General features: G+C 38.0%; 1 protein-coding gene across 11 annotated transcripts in view; it reads left to right on the top strand.

Moving 5' to 3' along the window:
• LOC131146446 (probable serine/threonine-protein kinase SIS8) overlaps window positions 1-21,267 on the top strand; it is a 79,749-nt gene that overhangs the window by 39,939 nt on the left and 18,543 nt on the right. For all 11 annotated transcript variants that reach the window (XM_058096069.1, XM_058096066.1, XM_058096060.1 and 8 more), the window contains 2 exons: window positions 20,536-20,585; window positions 20,670-20,846. In XM_058096069.1, the coding sequence (XP_057952052.1) occupies window positions 20,536-20,585; window positions 20,670-20,846 (227 nt within the window). The remainder of the gene's footprint in view (window positions 1-20,535; window positions 20,586-20,669; window positions 20,847-21,267) is intronic.

Here is a 21,267-nt window from a genome sequence, read left to right as displayed (position 1 = left end):
ACTTTTGGATGAAATTTGGGATCAGCATGGTTATTTTTCTAACATGGTTATTTTTCTAACTCTTCTTTTGGTCGGCTTGGGGACTTATCTTATATGCCACCACCTCCATTAGAAGGTTTGGATGGAATTAGCATTTTAGGGTATGATGTTTCAAATAAAGTTATTCCAGGTGAAAGTTTGGCTACACAACATAGAGTCCTAGTATTAGATATGCATATAAAAAAAATAGAAGAGGGGTAATATAAATCAGCACAAGAGGATTAGATGGTGGAACTTGAAGGGAGATAATATAGTAAAATTCAAAGATAAAATGAACAAAGAGTGTGATTGGACAATAGGGGATAAGTTTGATGCAAATATTGTTTGGAATAAAATGATAAATTCTATCGTAAGGATAGCAAAAAAGGTTTTAGATGAATCCAAAGGAAGATACTTGGGTGGTAAAGAAAGTTGATGGTGGGATCAAGAAGTCCAAAAAAGCCGTTAAGACAAAAAGAAATTGGTATAAAATATGACAAAATTGTAGAAATATAGAAAATCTTAAAAAATATAAAGAAGCTAAAAAAATGCGAAAAAAAAAAACTATCAATGATGCTAAACATAGTGCTTATGATACTTTATATACTAAGCTAGATACAAAGAAGGAGAAAAACACTTTTATAGACTTGCTAGAGTTAGAGAAACAAAATGCAAAGATTTAGGTGATGTAAAATGTATAAAGGACGAGGATGATAATGTCATAATTAGAGAAGAAGACATAAAAGAGAGGTGGCTGAGATACTTTGATAAGTTGTTTAATGAAAACCAAAATGAAAGATTGAACTTGAAAGTGGCAGACGAAGAGAGGATTAAAAATAGGAGATTTATTCTCAAAATTAGAGTCCTTGAAGTTTAGATGACATTAAAAAAGATGAAAAGTGGGAAATCTATAGGACCGGATAAAATACCAATTGAAGTTTGGAAATGTTTAGGGGATAAGGGAATTATTTGGTTAACTAATCTATTCAATAATGTTATAAAAACCTTGAAAATGCCAGAAGAATGGAGGAAAGGTATGTTAGTACCTTTGTATAAAAACGAATGCAATATTCAAAACTATAATAACTATCGTGGAATTAAGATTATGAGTCATACGATGAAATTATGAGACAGGGTGATTGAACATAGAATAAGAATAGTAACAAAGATTTCAGAAAATTAATTTGGTTTTATGCCTAGGAGATCAACAATAGAAGCTATTTATCTTTTAAGAAGTTTAATGAAAAAGTTTAGGGAAAAGAAGGACTTGCATATGGTTTTTGTTGACTTACAAAAAGCTTATGATAAAGTACCTTGGGAACTAGTTTAGTGGGTATTAGAAAAGAAGGGAGTTTGCAGTAGATGTAGGAGGTTATTAATGTTTACGGAGATAATTCAGGCAATTAGGCTGTAAATAATGCTGATTAGGCTCTAAATAATACTGAAAATCTGGCAGCATGTAAGTGCTGAAAGTCAGGCAACAACTATGTAAATCTCTTCTATATAATGAAAGCAAACCTGATGGAAAGGGCATTTAGACCAAAATTAACACAGTATCAGAGCCCCTCTCCTGATTCCGTCGTTTTGGTCTTATTCACTGGGTGTGATTCTCATCGCTGTTTTATTTTTTATTTTTTTTTATTTTTTTTTCCCTTTCTCTCGGTTTCAGCAAGTTCTTTCTTGTTTTTTCGTGGGCATCAGCCTTCTTTGTGGTGTCCACTTTGGTGGTTTTGAGTTTTGTTTGGGGCTACTAGAAATTTTTTTTAGTTGTGCACACTGTCCTTCGTTGCGAGCTACTCATCTCAATGTTTTTCTCGTGGTGGCTGCGCATCTTTGTGGCTGTTGGCAGTTTCTGTGGTGGTCAGCAGCTTCAACGACTCCTGGTGTGATCGACGAAGGTGCTGTGTTTCTTCCTCTGCTGTGTCGTTTTTCACACAGGGCAGGTGTTTTGAGTTAGGCTTCCGTGTTTGATCTGCGACTTCCCTGTTTGGTCTGGGTTTTTTATTTCTACTGGGCTTTTGTAATCTGGTTGTGTCTGTGGACCTCTTATTATTTGGATTTGGACCTGGTTTGAGTTAGGCTTGCCCTTTATTGAAAAGACTATTGTTCGATTTATTGGAAAGAATTTCTCTACGCGGGAATTCCAATTTAAAATGTTCTTGAAAGGGAATGAATTATCAAATCATATTGATAGTTCTGCTCAAGTTCCCACGGATGAAAAGGAATTTGCACAATGGGAGGTCAAGGATGCTAAGGTGATCTCTTTGCTGTTGGGGATGATTGAGTCTCACCTTGCGACCAATCTTCGCTGTTTTACTACGGCTTAGGCTATATGGGATTATCTCCACTGTATTTACCACTAAGATCACAGTGCTCCTAAGTTCCAATTGGAGTTGGAAATTAGTAATTACAGTCAAGGTAATTTACCTATTAAACAATTTTATTTTAGTTTTATTAATCTTTGGAGCAAGTATTCTGCTATTGTTCATGCTAAGGTTCCCCTTACAGCCCTCACGGCTCTTCAAGTGGTTCATGCTGAGAGTCAACGCGGTTAGTTTTTGATGACACTTTGACCTGAATTTGAGCCTATTCGAGCCAGTTTATTGAACCGTAATCCGGTTCTTTCTTTGGATATTTGTTTGGGAGATTTACTGTTATCCACTCAAATGGGTATGACTTTTGAGAAGGTATTTTCTGAGGTTGTGAATGTAGGCATATGCAGCACAAGGGAGAGGGAGGAACAAGTTGCAGTGTTTCAGTTGCAAGGAGTTTGGTCATATTGCTCGTAATTGTCCTAAGAAAGTTTGTAACTACTGCAAGAAAGAAGACCATATCATCAAAGATTGTCGAGTGCGACCTCAAAATCACCAATCCCAAGATTTTCAAGCTGTTGTTCAGTCCTCTTCTTCTTCTTCTGAACCACCCCCTGTAAGCTCTGACTCATTTGTTCTCACAACAACAATGGTCCAACAAATGATTGTCTCTGCTTTTATGACCTTAGGCCTACACGACTACTAACTCAACTTCTTGGATTTTTGATTCGGGTGCTTCTAATCATACGGCTGGTAATATGATGGTTCTCCATGGTGTTCGTAACTATAGAGGCACGCAAAATATTCAAATTGTTGATGGCAATACTCTTCCAATTACTGCTGTTGGTAATTTGGGCTCTTCATTTCGCGATGTTTTTGTCTCTCCTGGGTTGTCTACCAATTTGATTTCTATTGGACAATTGGTAGATAATAATTGTGATGTTCATTTTTCTCGTGGTGGTTGTCTTGTGCAGGATCAGGTGTTGGGGACGGTGATCGCGAAGGGGCCTAAAGTGGGATGTTTATTCCCTTTACAGTTTTCTATTCCTAATGTTGTTTCTCTTGCTTGTACAACTACTGCCAATAATAATGAAGTCTGGCATAAGAAATTGGGTCATCCTAATTCTGTTGTCTTGGCTCATCTTATGAAACAGGGTTTTTTGGGCAATAAAGATTTCTTTTCTTCTCTTATGTCTTTTGATTGTGCTACTTGTCGTCTTGGTAAAAGTAAAACTTTACCTTTTCCTGCGCATGGTAGTCGTGCTTCTAATTGCTTTGAGATTGTGCATACTGATGTTTTGGATGTGAGTCCTGTTATTTCTCATGGCCAGTATCATTATTTTGTGACGTGTATTGATGATCATAGTCGATTCACTTGGATATATTTTCTCCGCTCTAAAGCTGACGTTGTTTCTATCTTTCAAAAATTTGTTGCGTTTGTCGAGACACGGTTCAATACTTCTATCAAAACTTTACACTTTGACTCAGGGGGGGGAGTACATGTCTCATTCTTTTCTAACTTTTCTTCAGCAAAATGGGATAATTTCCCAGTGTTCTTGTCGCTGGAGTCGCTAAGTGTAAGAATCGTCATCTCTTAGATGTTGTTCGTACTTTGTTGATTGATTCTTCTGTACCTTCTAAGTTCTGGGTAGAAGCTTTATCTACTGATGTCTATTTGATCAATCGTTTGCCTACTGCCACTCTAAATTATGATTCTCCATATTTTCGATTATTTGGCATATCTCCCGAGTATCAATCCTTTCATACTTTTAGGTGTGTTTGTTTTATTCATCTACCACCTATTGAGCGTGACAAGCTTGCTGCCCAATCTGCCATGTGTGCCTTTATGGGATATAGTCCTACTCAAAAAGGATTTGTTTGTTATGATGCTTATGCAAACAAATTTAGGATCTCCCAGAATGTGATTTTCTTCGAAAATCAATATTTCTTTCAGTCTCAAGTTATTTTTGATACTCCTATTACTCTTCTTCCCGCTTTTGATGATGTGTCTTCTTCTATTGAGCGATTTAAACCAGGTGTGGTGTATCATCGACGTTCTCCTCCTTCTTCAACACCCCTTCCAGACACTGATTCGTCATCTGATTCTGAGGTTCCTCAGCGCTCCACCCGGGTTACACATCCATTGGATAGGTATGGTTTTCCTCATACCTCGCTTACTGCCGCTCTCGACATTGTTTCTGTTACTCACTCATATACCCAAGCAGCCACCCAAGCATGTTGGCAAGAAGCCATGCAAGAACAAATCCAAGCTCTTCAAGATAATCACACTTGGGATCTTGTGACTTGTCCCTCTGGTGTCAAACCTATTGTTTGTAAATGGGTGTACTCAATCAAGTTTCGGTTTGATGGGTCATTGGACAGATATAAGGCCCGTCTCATGGCTCTTGGGAACCAACAAGAGTATGGTATTGATTATGAAGAGACCTTTGCACCTATTGCCAAAATGACTACTGTGCAGATTATCTTGGCACTTGCTATGTCACAGGGGTGGTATCTCCGGCAAATGGATGTGAAGAATGCTTTTCTACATAGGGATTTGAAGGAAGAAATCTATATGTCTCCACCTTCCGACATGTTTGCTACACCTTCCTCAGAGGTTTGTCGGCTACGCCGATCCTTGTATGGACTGAAACAGGCTCTACGTGCATGGTTTGATAAATTTCGCTTTACCCTGCTTGCTTTTCATTTTACTCGGAGTCAGTTTGATTCCTCTCTTTTTCTTCACAAGACGTTTGGAGGAATTGTATTGCTTCTGGTATATGTGGATGACATTGTAATTACTAGCTCTGATACTGAGTTAATTAAGCAATTACAACAGCATCTCAAGGCCTCTTTTCACATGAAAGATCTTGGTCTCCTACAGTACTTTCTTGGCCTTGAGGTGCAGCTTACTTCGACTGGTATGTTGTTACACCAGCACAAATACACGCAAGAAGTGATTTTATTTGCTGGTGTCCAATCGGAGAATTCTGTTCTTAATCCCTTGGAGGTAAATCTTAAGCTTCGTCAAGAGGAAGGCGAGTTTCTATCAAATCCATCCTTGTATCGGCAGCTTGTTGGGAGTTGGAACTACTTAACAATTACTCGTCCTGATATTTCTTTTGCTGTGCAGCAAGCAGTCAATTTATAAAGGCTCTCCGACATCTTCATTTAGCCGCTGTCCTCCGCATTATTCAATATTTGAAGGGCACCTCTACACGCGGGTTGTTCTTTCCTAAGGAATCTTCCTTACAGTTGGTGGAGTATATAGTGATGCTGATTAGGCTGAATGTGCGGATACTCGTTGCTCTGTTATTGGCTGGTGCATGTTCTTAGGCAATGCACTCATTTCTTGGAAGAGTAAGAAGCAAGACAAAGTTTTCAAGTCCTCCACTGAGTTTGAGTATCGTGCTATGTCTTCCGCATGCTCTAAGATCATATGGCTTCGTGGGTTATTGGGTGAACTTGTTTTTTCTCAGCTTCATTCCACTCCTCTTCATACTGAAAACACCAATGCTATTCGGATCGCTGCTAATCCTGTATTCCATGAACGTACGAAACATATTGAAGTCGATTGCCATTCCATACGTGAATCCTTTGACAAACGAGTGATTACTCTTCCTGACATTTCCCTTTTCCACTAAACGTCAAACTGTAGACATATTCACTAAAGCTCTTTCTTGGCACGAGCATCAGTTCTTGGTTGACAAATTGATGCTTCTTGATTCACCAGCATCAACTTGAGGGGGGATGTTAACGGAGATAATTCAGGCAATTAGACTATAAACAATGCTGAAAATCTGGCAGCATTTAAGTGCTGAAAATCAGGCAACAACTATGTAAATCTCTTCTATGTAATGAAAGCAAACCAAATGGAGAGGGCATTAAGACCAAAATTAACAATTAAGGAGATGTATGATAGAGTAGTGACTAGCGTTAGGATTGTAGGAGGTGATTTTAGAGAATTTCCTATCACAATAGGCATACATCAAGTTTCTACTTTAAGTCCTTATCTTTCTACTTCAGTAATTGATGAAATTACTAGGAATATCCAAAATGAGATCCCTTGGTGTATGTTGTTTGTAGATGATATCATATTGATTGATGATAGCAAGAGCGGAGTGGAATCTAAGCAAGAACTTTGGAGAGCCGCATTAGAGTCTAAGGGGTTTAGGATAAGTAGGAATAAGACAAAATATCTGAAATGCAATTTTAATAATGTAAGGAGTAGCGATAGAGAGAATATTAAATTGGATAATCAAGAGATAAATAGCACTGATAGATTTAGATATCTTGGATCTATTATGCAAGGCGAAGGGGAAATTGATGAAGATGTAGTACATAGAATTAAGACAGGTTGGGTAAAATGGAGGAGTGTGTCAAGTGTGTTGTGTGATCGTAGAATACCCTTAAAATTAAAAGAAAAGTTTTATAAGATAGTTATAAGGCTAGCTATGCTTTATAGTTTAGAATGCTAGACAACTAAGAAACAACATGTACAAAAAATGAAAGTTGTTGAGATGTGTTTGTTAAGGTGGATGAGTGGTTTAACATTAAAAGATAAAGTAAGAAATAAACATATACGCAATAATTTAGGCATAGCACCAGTTGAAAACAATACAAGGGAGGGGCGACTTAGATGGTTTGGGCATTTAAAACGCAGGTCTAGTAGAGCACCTGTGAGGAGGAGTGAGTTAGTTATGGTTTCTGACATGAAAAGGGGTATAGGTGGCCCTAAATTAACTTGGAATGAAGTAGTGAGGAAGGATTTAATAAACCTTAATCTAATGGAGGAAAATGCTTTGGATCGGGTGAATTTGCGGGAAAGGATTCATGTAGCTAACCCCACCTAGTGAAACTTAAGGCTTGTTGTTGTTGTATGTTTCAGATAAAGAGCATAAGGTTAGTGATGGAATGGTGCCCACCCGAATTGAAGAAATTTCTGGGAAGGACCTTCAAGCTCCGATTTTATTGGATAATTTGGGCCTCAAATTGTTTAATTGTGGTGGAATTGAAGTTCAGCTTGATGGTGGTAATCTAAGGTGAAAAAAGGTAAGAGGGAATTAGCTAATTTTAATTGTTTGATGAATTACGATGGAAGAGAGGCTTTCTTGGTCAATTTTAGTTATTTATTTATTTATTTCTCTATTTAATTTCTTTCTTTCTTTATTTTGTTTTTCCGTTTTCCTTTCGAAGATATATTATCCTTGCTCTGATTGTATATTCTCTCTCTTAATATATATATATATATATAATATCCCAAGAAAAAAACACTTGCAAGAGTTCTCCCCCAAAGAGTGGAGGACCAATGTCCAATAGTCCCGACCAGAGGAAGGATAACTGCCCTCAAACAGATGTAATAAGGAGGTGAGCTCCAACAGCTTCCTATTGTCAAGAGACACACAAGAATGAAAATTTCAAGAGAATTCATCCCTATTAAAAGAGAATACATTATTTTAATAATTAGGTTTTGTTAATGGGGTACTTTTTTTCTTACGACTTTATTATTATTAATAATATATAAGAGGGCAGACCTGGAGCTATACATAGACTCCAGGAAACTGCTGCTCAGTTTTTTTCCTCTCTTTTTCTCTTCTTCTCTCCTCTATCTCTAACTTTACTTCATGGTATCAGAACATTGATGTCCTTCAAATCTGATTTATCTGAATTGGTTTTGATACTCTGTTTTTCATTTTTTTCCTTATCCTCCCCTAATCAGTCCTCAATTCTGATTTTCTGGTTGGTTTGAGAGTTGTTTAAGAACACGTCTCACTGGGTTAGGCTGTGCAGCATCCTTGGCAGGATGCTGTATGTTTTCATGGTGATTTGCTGATGTGAAAGTGAGTTATACTCTGTCTAAGTATGCTGCTGCTGGTGCTGTTCCTCCTGTCACCTCTTTTTGTGGTTTGCTGATGTTGCTGTTTTGATGACATGTATTTGTGATTGATTGCCTGCAATCTTGTACTGATTGCTGGTAATTGGAGTTCATATGTTTATTTCCTGTTCTTTTTTTGCATTCATTTCCAGTTGCTGCCAGCCGTAATGCCTGGAGCTGCTGCCAGGTTGTTTATTAAATGTCTGCAGTATTTTGCTGTGGCCTGCCCTTTTCATGGTGGTTAAGTAATTCCTAGGATATTGTAAGCTCAGTTTTGTAGTCATAGCTGCCTATTGAAGTTATGGATTTTGGAGAGTTTGGAGTGTTGTATGTTCTGGTATTTTGAAGTCCTGAAAGATCTGTTTGTGTTAATATGTACTGCCTGATTTCTCAAGCTCCTTCTTGTGATAAGTCACCATGGATGCTACCTCTAACTATAGTAGGGGGAAGTTTTGGAGGACAAGGGTGAGGATGAGGTTTGGATTGTGGTCATGGCAGGGGTTGTAATAAACGAGGAGTTCATTGTGGCAATTCTTGCATTTTGCACACATCGTGGCAAGGAAAATCATACCACTTATAATTGATGGGATCTCCTCGGGAAACTAGCTCGATCCAATGAGTCTCTTGCAAAGGGTGATTCTACTATCGACACTTCAAACACACCTAGCAACACTGTGGTTGTGGCAAGGATTGTAATAAACGAGGAGTTCATCGTGGCAATTCTTCCATTTTGTACACATTATGGCGAGGAAAATCATACCACTTATCATTGTTGAGATCTCCTTGGGAAACTAGCTCGACCCACTGAGTGTCTTGCAAAGGGTCATTCTACTATTGACACTTCAAACGCACCTAGCCACTCCACTTGGGAGTTGAGTACATCATCCACCATATCTCGAGAGGAGCTTAACAATCTTTTTTGCTTGGTGCAGCAACTCCAAACTCAATCTTTTACATTTAGTGATACCGTGGCTTATTCAAGTACAACTGGGGGCTTCTTGCCTCTTCATTCCTCATCTTGGGTATAGATTATGGTGCCTTCTCTTGTATGACAAGTAGCCCTAATTTGTTTTAGTCCTTGAACTCCACTACTTTATACTTTAAGCTTACTCTTGCTATTGGTTTGGTTTTGGCAATATTCTCTCAGTTCCTTTTATTCCTCTTTTGTATATGTTATATGTGCCTTATTTTCCCTTTAACTTGCTATTAGTTAATCAATTAACTAAGCCTCATAACTATTCAGTGACCTTCTTTCCTTCCCATTGTGTTATTTAGGATTTCCAAACGAAGAAGAGGATTGGTGGAGGGCTTGAGAAGGATGGCCTATATTATTTCGATAGTGGTCATTGGTGGGTCCAATTCTTGTCAACGGCTTCCTCAATTTCTACTCATGGTGTCTCTCCTGATTAGTGGCATGCTCGTTTGGGTCATCTATTCCTTCAAAATCGACAAAAATATTTTCCCATGTTCAAGTCTGTTTCTTGTTTTGAGTGTTCTACGTGTCAATTGGGAAAGCATATTAGGACATTTTTTCCATCTAGAGTTGAGTCTCATAGGAAATCATTGTTTTCTGCTATTCATTCGGATATTTGGGGTCCATGTAGAGTCAAGAATTTGACTAGTCATCAATACCTTGTGTCCTTTGTGGATAATTTTTCACGTTCTTGGATCTATTCATTAAAAGATAGGTCTAAATTTTTGAATGTATGTACTCAATTTTACTAGGAAATAAAAAATCACTTTGGCATCGACATTTGACAATGCACTTGAATTTGTTCAAAATGAGCTTCAGTCTTTTTGCTTGACCAAAGGGATTATTCATCATACATCATGTATGCATCACCCCTCAGCAGAATAGAGTAGTTGAATGAAGAAGTAGACATTTACTTGACATCACACAATCCCTACTCCTTCATATGCATGCTTTTAAAACCATTTGAACCGATACTCTTCTTACATCATGTTTTCTACCCAATAGGATGTCCTCAAAGTGAGGGGGACAAATACCCTTCTCCATTGTGTACCTAGAAACATCCATGTTCTCTATTGTTCCTCGTGTCTTTGAGTGCACATGTTTTGTTCATGTTCCACATGCTAGCTAGGACAAGTTCTCTCCTCATGTTATTTAATGTGTCTTTGTTGGGTACTCAAGAACTTAGAAAGGATATAGACATTATGATCCCTATACTTGTAGGAAATATGTTAGTGCTGATGTCACTTTTTTTTTAGGTGACACCCTTATTCCTCTTGAGAAATCTTCTGCCCCTCTTGCAAATCCATTAGTTACTGATCCATAGAAACAATTGAAGGTTTATGAACAATGGAAAGTAAGCACAGACATCACTACCACCATGCAAACGCCTCCTCTGCCCATCACTATTTGGACTTTTGTTTATGGAGATCCATCCCCATTTGACTTGGATTTTCCCATTGCACACTAGAAAGGTATCCAAACATGTGCTCAACAATCCTTATTGTCTTATCCTATTGCTAATTATGTTTCAATTCTTTGCCTTCCTAGTCCTATGTGTTATTTTGCCTTGTCAATTTCCTTTATTTCTATCCCTTCCTCTCATGTTGAAGCACTTGCTAACCCTAGGTGAAGCATGCAATGGACGTAGAAATGGATGCCTTGACCACTCGAGGGACGTGGGGCTTGGTAGATCTTCCTCTTGGTAAAGAGTTGCTTAGGTGTCATTGGGTCTACACCATCGAATATCTTCTTGATGGCTCTATTGAATGACTTAAGGCTCGATTAGTTGCCAAGGGGCACACCCAAATGTATGGTATTGATTATTTTGAGAATTCTCTTGTTGCTCGATTGAATTTTGTCCATGTATTGATCTCATTAGCAATCAATTTTGATTGGCCGTTATATCAATTAAATATGAAAAATGCTTTCTTGTACGGAGATTTTCAGGAGTAGTTATACTAGTTAATACTCTTGGGTATGTTGCTTAAGGGGGATGATGGTAAAGCATATAGGTTGTATAAGTTCATTTATGGTTTTAAATAGTCTCCTTGAGCATGGTTTGAAAATTTAGTGTTGTAGACTCTGCGTTTAGCTTTATCTAGTATTACTTTGTTAATTTAGTTTTTGTCTGCAAAATGGAGACGTGTGGTACCTCTAATAGTTTATGTTCATGATATCTTCATTATTGGTAGCGACAATAATGGGATTACAGACGTTAAGTAGTGCCTTCAAGCAAAATTCCAAATCTAGAAAATGAATATTTTGCATTGTTTTCTTGGTATTGAGATTGTACAGGCTAGGAAATGGTTGAATCTATCTCAGTGAATATGTTGGACTTGCTAAGTGCCACAGTCCCACATTGAATGTGTATTAGGGAGATCTTGGGCTTATAAGGATGATTTGAGCTTCAACCATGTGAGACGCCTTTTATATGACAAACCCGTGAGGCCAGTGAGCCAAAGTGGTCAATACCTCACCAGAGTTGAGCCCATGACCGTTATATTTGGTGTTAGAGCCACCCTAAGGGTACTATCATGTGGGTAAATCCTACACAGAGGTATAAGTCACTCTGACGAGGGCGTTAGAGATCGGATGCGATAGCCTATTATGGTCCCACTTCGGATGTGTATTAGGGAGATCTTGGGCTTATAAGAATGATTTGAGTTCCAACTATATGAGGTGTCTTTTATAGGACAAACCCGTGAGGCCAGTGGGCCAAAGCGAACAATACCTCACTTGAGTTGAGCCCAAGACCGTTACACTAAGTGAGACTAGTTTGTTGGGAGGTAAACTAGTTGATACTCCTGTGGATCCCAATGTGAAATTGTTTAGGGGTGTTGGACTATACTTTGAAGACAAATTTCAATATAGGTAGTTGGCAAATTACCACATTAGGATGCTGTTTGTAGGATTTTGCAGTATCTTAAAGGCTCTCTCGGGTCGCAGCAAAGGTTTGATATATAAATGTTATAGAAATTATGAGATTGTGGGATACTCTGATGTAGATTGGACTGGATTTGTTGATGATTGAAGGTCTACTACTTGATATTGTACGTTTGTGGGAGGTAATCTTGTTAGTTGGCATAACAAGAAACAAACTACGGTAGCAAGATTTAAGTGGAATATTGAGCTATGGCTCATACTGTGAGTGAACTTATGTGGCTGAAGTCTCGTGTTAGAGATGCTATTCTTGGTAACAAAGCCAATAGATGTGTATTGATATAATCATAATGCCATTTATATTGCTAGCAATCCAGTGTTTAATGAGAGGACAATGCACATAGAAGTTGACTGTCATTTTGTGAGGGTTGCTGTGTTGAAGAAGGTTCTTCCTTCGTGAAATTTGTTGATCAATGTTTTTACAAAGCCTTTATTTAATCCCGCCTTGTCTAATGTTTGTTACAAACTGGGTTGGGTGATATTTATACACTTCCGGCTTGACGGAGAGTGTTAGAAGAGAATATTTTATTTTAATAATTGTGTTAATGGGAGTATTTTAATCCTTTAGATCTTATTATTATTAATAATATATAAGAGGGCAGACCTGGAGCTGTATGTAGACTCCAGGAAACTGCTGCTCGGTTTTCTTCCTCTCGTCTTCTCTTCTCTTCTCTCCTCTTCTTCTCTCCATCTCTAACTTTAAAACAATCCCCATCAGCAACCAAGAAGGAAGAAACAGATCCATTGTGCAATGAGGACAGCCTATAAAAACGAGGAGGAAACACAAGTGCAAATCCCAGAATCACCCACTCAAATGTCATCCCAAAATTGAATGTGGTACCCATTACCCAAAATTGAATGTCATCCCAAAATTTAATGGGAGTATTTTTATCCTTTAGATTTTATTATTATTAATAATATATAAGAGGGCAGACCTGGAGCTGTATGTAGACTCCAGGAAACTGCTGCTCAGTTTTTTCCTCTCTTCTTCTCTTTTCTTCTCTTCTTTTCTTCTTCTCTCCTCTTCTTCTCTCCATCTCTAACTTTAAAAGAATCCTCATCAGCAATCAAGAAGGAAGAAACAGATCCATTGTGCAATGAGGACAGCCTATAAAAAGAATCACCCACTCAAATGTCATCTCAAAATTGAATGTGGTACCCATTACCCACAATAAGTTTGGTGTACAAAATAAAAAGAGGATATATCTGCGAAAAGCACTTCCAGTAATTCTCAATAGAACATCTCAGCCCCAAATGTGTCCCACACATGCCCTGCATGCCAAATTTTCTTTTAATGACTTTTAGGCTAGAGGGAAGTCTCCTCTAAGAGAACTCCAATGCTATTTACCAATTGAATCAATGTTCTTAGACACAGAATTATTTAGACCTAAAGCCCCCTCCATTTAAAACCTAGAAACAATCTCTGAACTAACCAGATGATCCCTTTCCCCCACCCCAGACCCCAAATAATATCGCATGTCTCTCAATATTTCTAGCTACCTCCACTAAAATTCCAAAAGTATAGAGGAAATAGAGATGGATACTAGAGAGTTGAAAGACATGCCAAAGCGAGGGTAGGATGACCACCTAGAGAGAATAAAGCACCCATTCAGCTGTCCTACACCTCCAGCACAGAATTCTGAAATGCAACAGACCTAGGATTACAACCCTAAGGCACTTCTAGATTAGTCAAGGTTAATCTAGAATACCACACCAAGATAAAGAGGTCAACTCCAAAAATCTAGACACATTTAAATTGATACAAACTTTCAACTCTTCCCCAAATTTATTTTTAAATGATTAATCTGCTCAAACAGTTACAAAATAGTAAGCTCATTTGAAAAAGACTCCCTATGATCTTCTAAGAAAAAAAAAAGTTTTATCAGCAAATTGTAGATGAGATGCCACAACTCAAGGCCTCTAACACAAGAACGAACCAAAAAAGAAGAAAGTGGATCCCCTATAGCCCCAAGAAACTAACTGATAGCCCTAATGGTACCACACAACCATTAACAAAGTGGCATGAGCGAATTATCAAAAAAGGTTGGATCTTTGGACAAAAAACTTGATAGTATATGTAGGAAAGGATACAAGATAGTTCAGAGGAAAATAGGCTGAAAAATTCTTTCATGCACTAGTGCATGGGGTCATAGTTTTGGTAGTCATCCAGCACATAAGGCTTCCTCCAACGATGAAATTTCTTAGCCCAATAGATTGGAGCATCTTGTGGCTAGTTATGAGTTTGGTTTTGCAAAACTTGAAGGGGTTCTTCGGATTCTGGAAGGGAAGGGATGTCCAGGAATTTTTTTGGCGACCTTTTTTTTTTTTTTTTTTGAAATTCCTGAACTTGCTCATGATCTCTACTTGTGTAGTGGATCCTCCTATAGTGGAAGGTCTGCATAGGATGATTGAGTTTAGGGTTTGGTTTGGTGGTGACTATGCACCAAGGATTTATGCTAGTGCTCTAATATCATGTTGAAGTATTGGTTAAATTAGAAAACTTTATCATAACGATAGGTCTCTCCCTCTATTTATAACTCATGTTAAGTGCATAGCAATGACCATAATATTGCTACTAACTCACGCTTAACATAACAATAACACATTAATAGTGCTAAAAGACCAAAATAACCAATAGCACTAGTGTTAAGATTGATTAAAATGAATGACCTAACTTGAAGATAGGTCTCTTCCTCTATTTATAATACAAAAAAAATACATTCTAATGACAATAATACCCTCGCTAACTCTTACTAATCAACATACTAACACATTTAATAATAATAATAATAATACTAAAAGTCATAAATAACCTCTAACACTCCCCCTCAAGCTGGAGTGTAAATGCTATATGCTCCTAGCTTGTTACAAATGAATTTAACATGAGCACCCCCAACACTTTGGAAAACAAATAAGCAAGTTCCATATCAGACTTCACATAAGTTGTAGTAATGAGCTTCTGCACAAGATTCTCTTGAACAAAGTGGCAATCAACTTCAATGTGCTCCGTCTGCTCATGAAAGATTGGGTTGGAGGCAATATGAAGTGTAGCTTGATTGTCACACATCAACTTCATAGGCTAAGAATGAGAAATATCCATTTCTTCCAACATGTTCTTCAACCAAACAAGTTCACAAGTAGTGTGAGCCATAGCTCTATATTCTGATTCAGCACTTGGCCTTGCCACCACAGCTTGTTTCTTACTCTTCCAAGAAACCAATTTACCAACAACCAAGATATAGTACCCGGTTGTGGATCTCTGGTTGGAAGGCGATCCAGCCCAATCTACCTCTATATATCCATGTAAGTGTGACCCTAATCACGATATAAAAGACCTCTCCCGGGTGCACCTGAGATATGTCAAGATTAGAATTACCGCATCCCAATGACTTTTCATTGGAGAATCTTGAAATTGACTCACAACACTTACTGCAAATGATATATCCGATTGAGTGACTGTGAGATAATTCAACTTTCCAACAAATCTCTAGTATTGTTCAGGATTAGGTAGCAAATCAACCATATCCGACACTAACTTGCTATTAGAATCCATGGTTGTATCAATCGGTTTAGATCCCTACAAGCTAGTTTCATCCAACAGATCAAGAACATACTTCCTCTATGACAAAACAGTTTCAATACGAGATCTAGATACTTATATCCCCAAGAAGTATTTCAACGGTCCCAAATCTTTGGTATAAAACTTAGTCTATAGAAAAAGTTTAAGACTCTGAATACCTTTATCATCATCACTTGTAATAACAATATCATCCACATAAGCAACAAGAAGGATCCTACCCAATTAAGTATGATGATAAAACATGGAATGATCCACTGCACACCGTCGACGACCAAACTCAAGTACTACAACACTGAAACGACCAAATCATGTTCTAGGAAACGGTTTTAAACCATATAAATCCTTCTTGAGCCGACACACTAAGATTGACTCCCCCTGAACTACAAACTAAGGTGGTTGCTCCATATAAACCTCATCCTCAAGGTCTCCATGCAAGAAGGCATTTTACACATCTAACTACTGCAGAGGCCAATGACTAGTAGCCAAGGAGATGAACAGACGTATTGATGTAAGCTTGGCAACTAAAGAAAAAGTATCAGAATAATCCAAACCATACACCTGAGTGTATCTCTTAGTAACAAGACAAGTTTTTGGATGAGCCATAAAACCATCAGGGTTGACTTTCACAATGTAAACCCAACGACAACCAACCATAGACTTTTTAGGAGGAAAAGGTACCAAGTCGCAAGTACCATTGTCATGTAAAGCATTTATCTCTTCAACCATAGCATCTCTCCAACCGAAACGAGCTAAGGCTTCCAAAACAGATTTAGGAAGGGTAGCAGATGATAGAGCAGTGACAAAAAAATAATAGGAGGGCGATAAGGAGTCATAACAAACAAGATGGAGATGCGATGTTGAGTACATGTGAGTTTACCTTTCATATGGTTGGTTGGGCGACAACAATGTAGAATCTGGAAGATTAGGCAAAGGAAGAGACTCATTGTGCTCAGAAGCGCTCAATAGCTGGTGTAATAAGGTGTAGACTCAAAAAGACACATTTTATAGCACGAGGATCCAACTTATCCACCCCAGGGGTTAGTTGATGAACAAAGGACACACATCCAAATATACGAGGAGGAAGAGCAAATAAAGGTGAATTAGGAAAGAGAATGGGGTAGGGATTTTACCACTAAGAATAGAGGATGACATATGTTGATCAGATAACAAGCAGTAAGCACAACATCACTCTAAAACACTTTAGGTACATGCATTTGATAAAGTAAGGTGCAAGTCATTTCAAGATGTCCATTTTTCCTCTCTGTAACCCCATTTTGTCGAGGATTGTGAGCACAAGATCATTGATTAACAATTCCAAACTGAGTCATACAAGTAGTGAATTGTGCCCTGAAAAACTCTTTAGCATTATCACTTTGAAGTATTCAAACTAGCAAACCAAATTGAGTCTTTATTTTAGAACAAAAGGCACAAAATACATGAAATTACTCAAAACGATCTTTTATTAAATATAACTAAGTCATTCTCGAATAATCATCCTCAAAGGTTACAAAGTACCAGAGACCCAACTTGGACACAACCCTACTAGGACCCCAAACATCATAATGAACTAACATAAAAGGGCTTGCAAACCGTTTATTGACTTGGGAAGCGAAAGGAATATGATGGTGCTTTCCTAACTGACAAGACCCACAATCAAGACTAGACACAAAACTCAAACTAGGAACAAGACATTTTAACTTTTTCCAATGAGGGATGACTGAGGCAACAATGAATTTGGAAAGGTGTGGCAGCAGCAATGCAGGCGCTGGAAGGAGATAGCGGCTCAAAGTGATAGAGTCCACCCTTCACGCCCTCCACCAATCGTCTTCCTCGCTTCAAATCTTGAATAACCACAAAATCAAGGAAGAATATCATTGAATAATTCATGGATTTAGTAATTTTGCTAATAGACATAGAATTGAAAGGAAATTTGGGAATACAAAAAACCAAAGGAAGAGAAATAAAAGAAGTGGTATTTACAATCCCAGTTTCCTTGATTGCAATGGTGGATCCATCATAAAGAGTAACATGAGGTAAATTTGCAGTACATTGAAAAGTGGAGAAAAAGCTAGGTATACATATGATATGATCAGTGGCAGCGGAGTCTATGATCCAAGGACTAGGGCGAAAAGTATCGGATGACAAGAATATTGTTTGATTACCTATTTGGGCAAGAGATGCAATGCGAAGAGAAACTTGTTGTGATGCTTGATACTACTGGAACTTGGAATACTCTTCCTCTGACATGGATACAGTACGTTGCCCCACACTTGGCCCAAAGGCGAGGAGTCGGTGGTGGCTGCATTGGCTGATCCCAAAGGTGTGAAGTCAATGGTGGCTGCATTGGCAACATGTAAAGGTCTGCCATAGAGATCCCTACATTGCTCAATAGTATAATTACTCTGTCCACAATGAGTGCACTAATGAGGAGTACCTCTACTTCGTCCGTCTCTACCACTACGACCACTTGAACCACCTCAATAACTTTTGTCGTTGTTTGTATAGAACAAGAGCAAGAGAGTGCGCGCTAAAGGATGCACAAAGGACACGAGAATAAACATTGACAAATGATTGCAGCTCGGCACTACTAAGTACCTGGGACCAGATTGCCTCAAACTTAGGTCTCAAGCCTGCTAGAACAAGATGAACTATCATGTGCTCCCTTTGCTTCTGTACCTCACAAACGTCAACATTTATAGGTTGCACGATGTTAAGCTCCTTATGAATACACTTCATCTCTCCAAAATAATCTGCAATACGCCTATCTCCTTGTTGTAACTAAAAGTACTCCTGGGATAAATCATGCATACATGTAATGTTACTGGAGTATAGAAGTTTGACATAATCCCAAATCTCCTTGCACATATCTAGATGCATACACATCTGATCAATTTGTGGCTCCATCGAATTCCATAAGAGGGAAACAATCAAGGCACCTTCTTGAATCAATACGTCTTTTCTCTTCTCATCAAAATGATCAAATTGGAGCAAGTGGTCAGATTTCCCTACTAAATAAATCCGAACAGATTTAAACCATTGAACATAGTTTTTTCATCCAACTTTGAGTCATTATTTGTGGCAGCAATGTAGGAAACAAATTTTTGGGATTCATAGATTTTATCCCAACACTCACAAATCAGCAACCACACCAAAGCAAGAAGAAGAATCAAAACTAATCGAGACAATCACAAACTATGTAAACAACTCACCAACACAACCACGGATGAGGTGAACAACTCACCGACGGATATAGCACTGCCACAGCCTCAGAACTGAACATACGAATGCTGCCACAGCTCCAGAAAACTCACAAAGAAGCCTTCACAAACCCTGAACAAAGATTAATGGAATACTGTGAGCACATGGTCGGAAAAGGTTGAATTTTTTAGCTAAAAACAGGCCTAGCAGCTTGATAATATAGTCTAGAGAAGGCAGAGGAAAAGAGAGAAAAAAGTGCCCGGAACATCACTCACGCGCCAGCACGTGGGGTTGGCCCTGCTGGCATTTGGCTGGTGCACAGGTGTGCGTGGGGGGATCCTCGGGCTATGGGGTTTTATGGGGTTAGGCTTCGGGGGGTTCCGTTTATGGGTGTATGGTTGGTTTTGTGAAATAATATGGAAGTGGATCTAGGAAGGACAGCCACAGGAATGGTGTTTTCTGGCAACGGCTGAGGGGAATAGGGTTTAGGTTGGATTTCGCTCTGATACCATGTTAAGATTTTATTAAAATGAATGACCTAACTTGAAGATAGGTCTCTCCCTCTATTTATAATACAAATACATTCTAATGACAATAATACCCTTACTAACTCTCACTAATTAACATTCTAACTCACTTGACTATAATAATACTAAAAGACATAAATAACCTCTAACAACTAGCAATCTGAGATTCCATGTGGTTCTGCAAATAAACAATCAATGCATCGTCCTAGACCCATACTAATCATGGTGAAGATTTGATGGAAGAAGGTGTTTGAACTTATCTAAGCCAGTCAAATCTATCGTGACTGCCTTAGACCACTGCAAGTAGTTGGTACCATTCACCTTTTGGGTTATAATTTGTTGCAGATTGGAGGGAACAAGATTCTTTGGGTTCATCGATTTTGATGTGATGCGAGAGAACCTCATAAAAAGTGTTAGATCTCTAATTCTATTTATAATATATTTCATTTACATAATGACAATTTTATCACCAGTAACATACGGTATTAGCTAACATAACACAGTAACCAGTAACAAACATTTCGAGGAACTGGAGAACCTACAAATGATCAAGTCGCCCACCATGTAGATAATAATATTCCTTGTATACATAAAAGGTCAATGTAGCCGTTTATTCGTGCTGACATTGTCACATGTATGATACAATCTCATTATCTAGGTTTCTGCATGTAATTGCCTGCAACTTTACCTTGCATCTATCTGTTATCTTTTGACAATCATCTTCTATGTTAATCTCTTATATCCTTCTAATTCGTTCTCATCTGAACTTTTTCTTTTGAGGTGCATCCAGGACCTGAGTCCTTAATTCACTTAAAGATTAAATACTCTGTGCATAGGCTTGTTGTCAACAGCCAGTCTCTTTCAATGCATTGTTATCATATTTCTGACTTCTTCTAAGATTTATTTATTTAATTTTTCTAGGAGGAAGATGAATATGTTAAATTATTGTTGACACCTTTTTATTATTTTGGTTGTGCACAAACAGCCATATTTTGTGCCATTTATGTCGTTTTGCATTGCTTGCAGTCTATTTTGAGGTTATTATGGGTGTATTTTAAATTCAATGATCATGATAAGACAAGTGTAATTTATGATCTGTTATTCTTGTTCAGGCTGAGTGGATGGCTCCTGAAGTACTAAGAAATGAGCCTTCAAATGAAAAGTATACATATTTCTTTCTATATATAATTTTGTTCTCAATTTTTTTTATTCTGTATATGTAAACAGAAGATGTTTTCATATGCAGATGCGATGTCTTTAGCTTTGGTGTCATATTATGGGAGCTGTCTACGCTGCAACAACCTTGGGGAGGAATGAATCCAATGCAAGTGGTTGGTGCTGTTGGATTTCAGCATCGTCGTCTTGAGATTCCTTCTGATATGGACCCTGCTATTGCAGATATTATTCAGAGATGCTGGCAGACGTGAGTATTTTAATTGTTGTATGCTTTGAAACTGGGCACTGGGATGAGTTTTTTCACTGGTTGTGTGATTCATTATGCATGTACTATTTTACTCTCTGGTCTTTGAATCTTCTTGTTTGAACCTAAATGTTCTGTTCAATTGGTGAAACTTTTAGATGCCATTTTCTTGGCACGTACTAACTATACCATTATATAAAAGAAAATTTCTATAAGATGGCTATAAACTAGCTATATTGTATTGATCAAAGTGTTGGGCATATCCAATAAGTCGAAAAAATGAGAATGTCAAGATGAATGAGCAGTATAACACTGAAAGATAAAAAGAGTAGCTCCTACGAAAGATAAGTGAAACGCAACTAAGATGGTTTGGACCCTGGCAACATAGACCATGCAATGCTCGAGCAAGAATGAGTGATTTAGA

Source organism: Malania oleifera, chromosome 13 (genome assembly GCF_029873635.1).
Source record: "Malania oleifera isolate guangnan ecotype guangnan chromosome 13, ASM2987363v1, whole genome shotgun sequence".
In the NCBI taxonomy this organism is placed as follows: Eukaryota; Viridiplantae; Streptophyta; class Magnoliopsida; order Santalales; family Ximeniaceae; genus Malania; species Malania oleifera.
The sequence above is the reverse complement of the archived record's forward strand: the minus strand, read 5'-3'. Positions and strand labels throughout refer to the sequence as shown.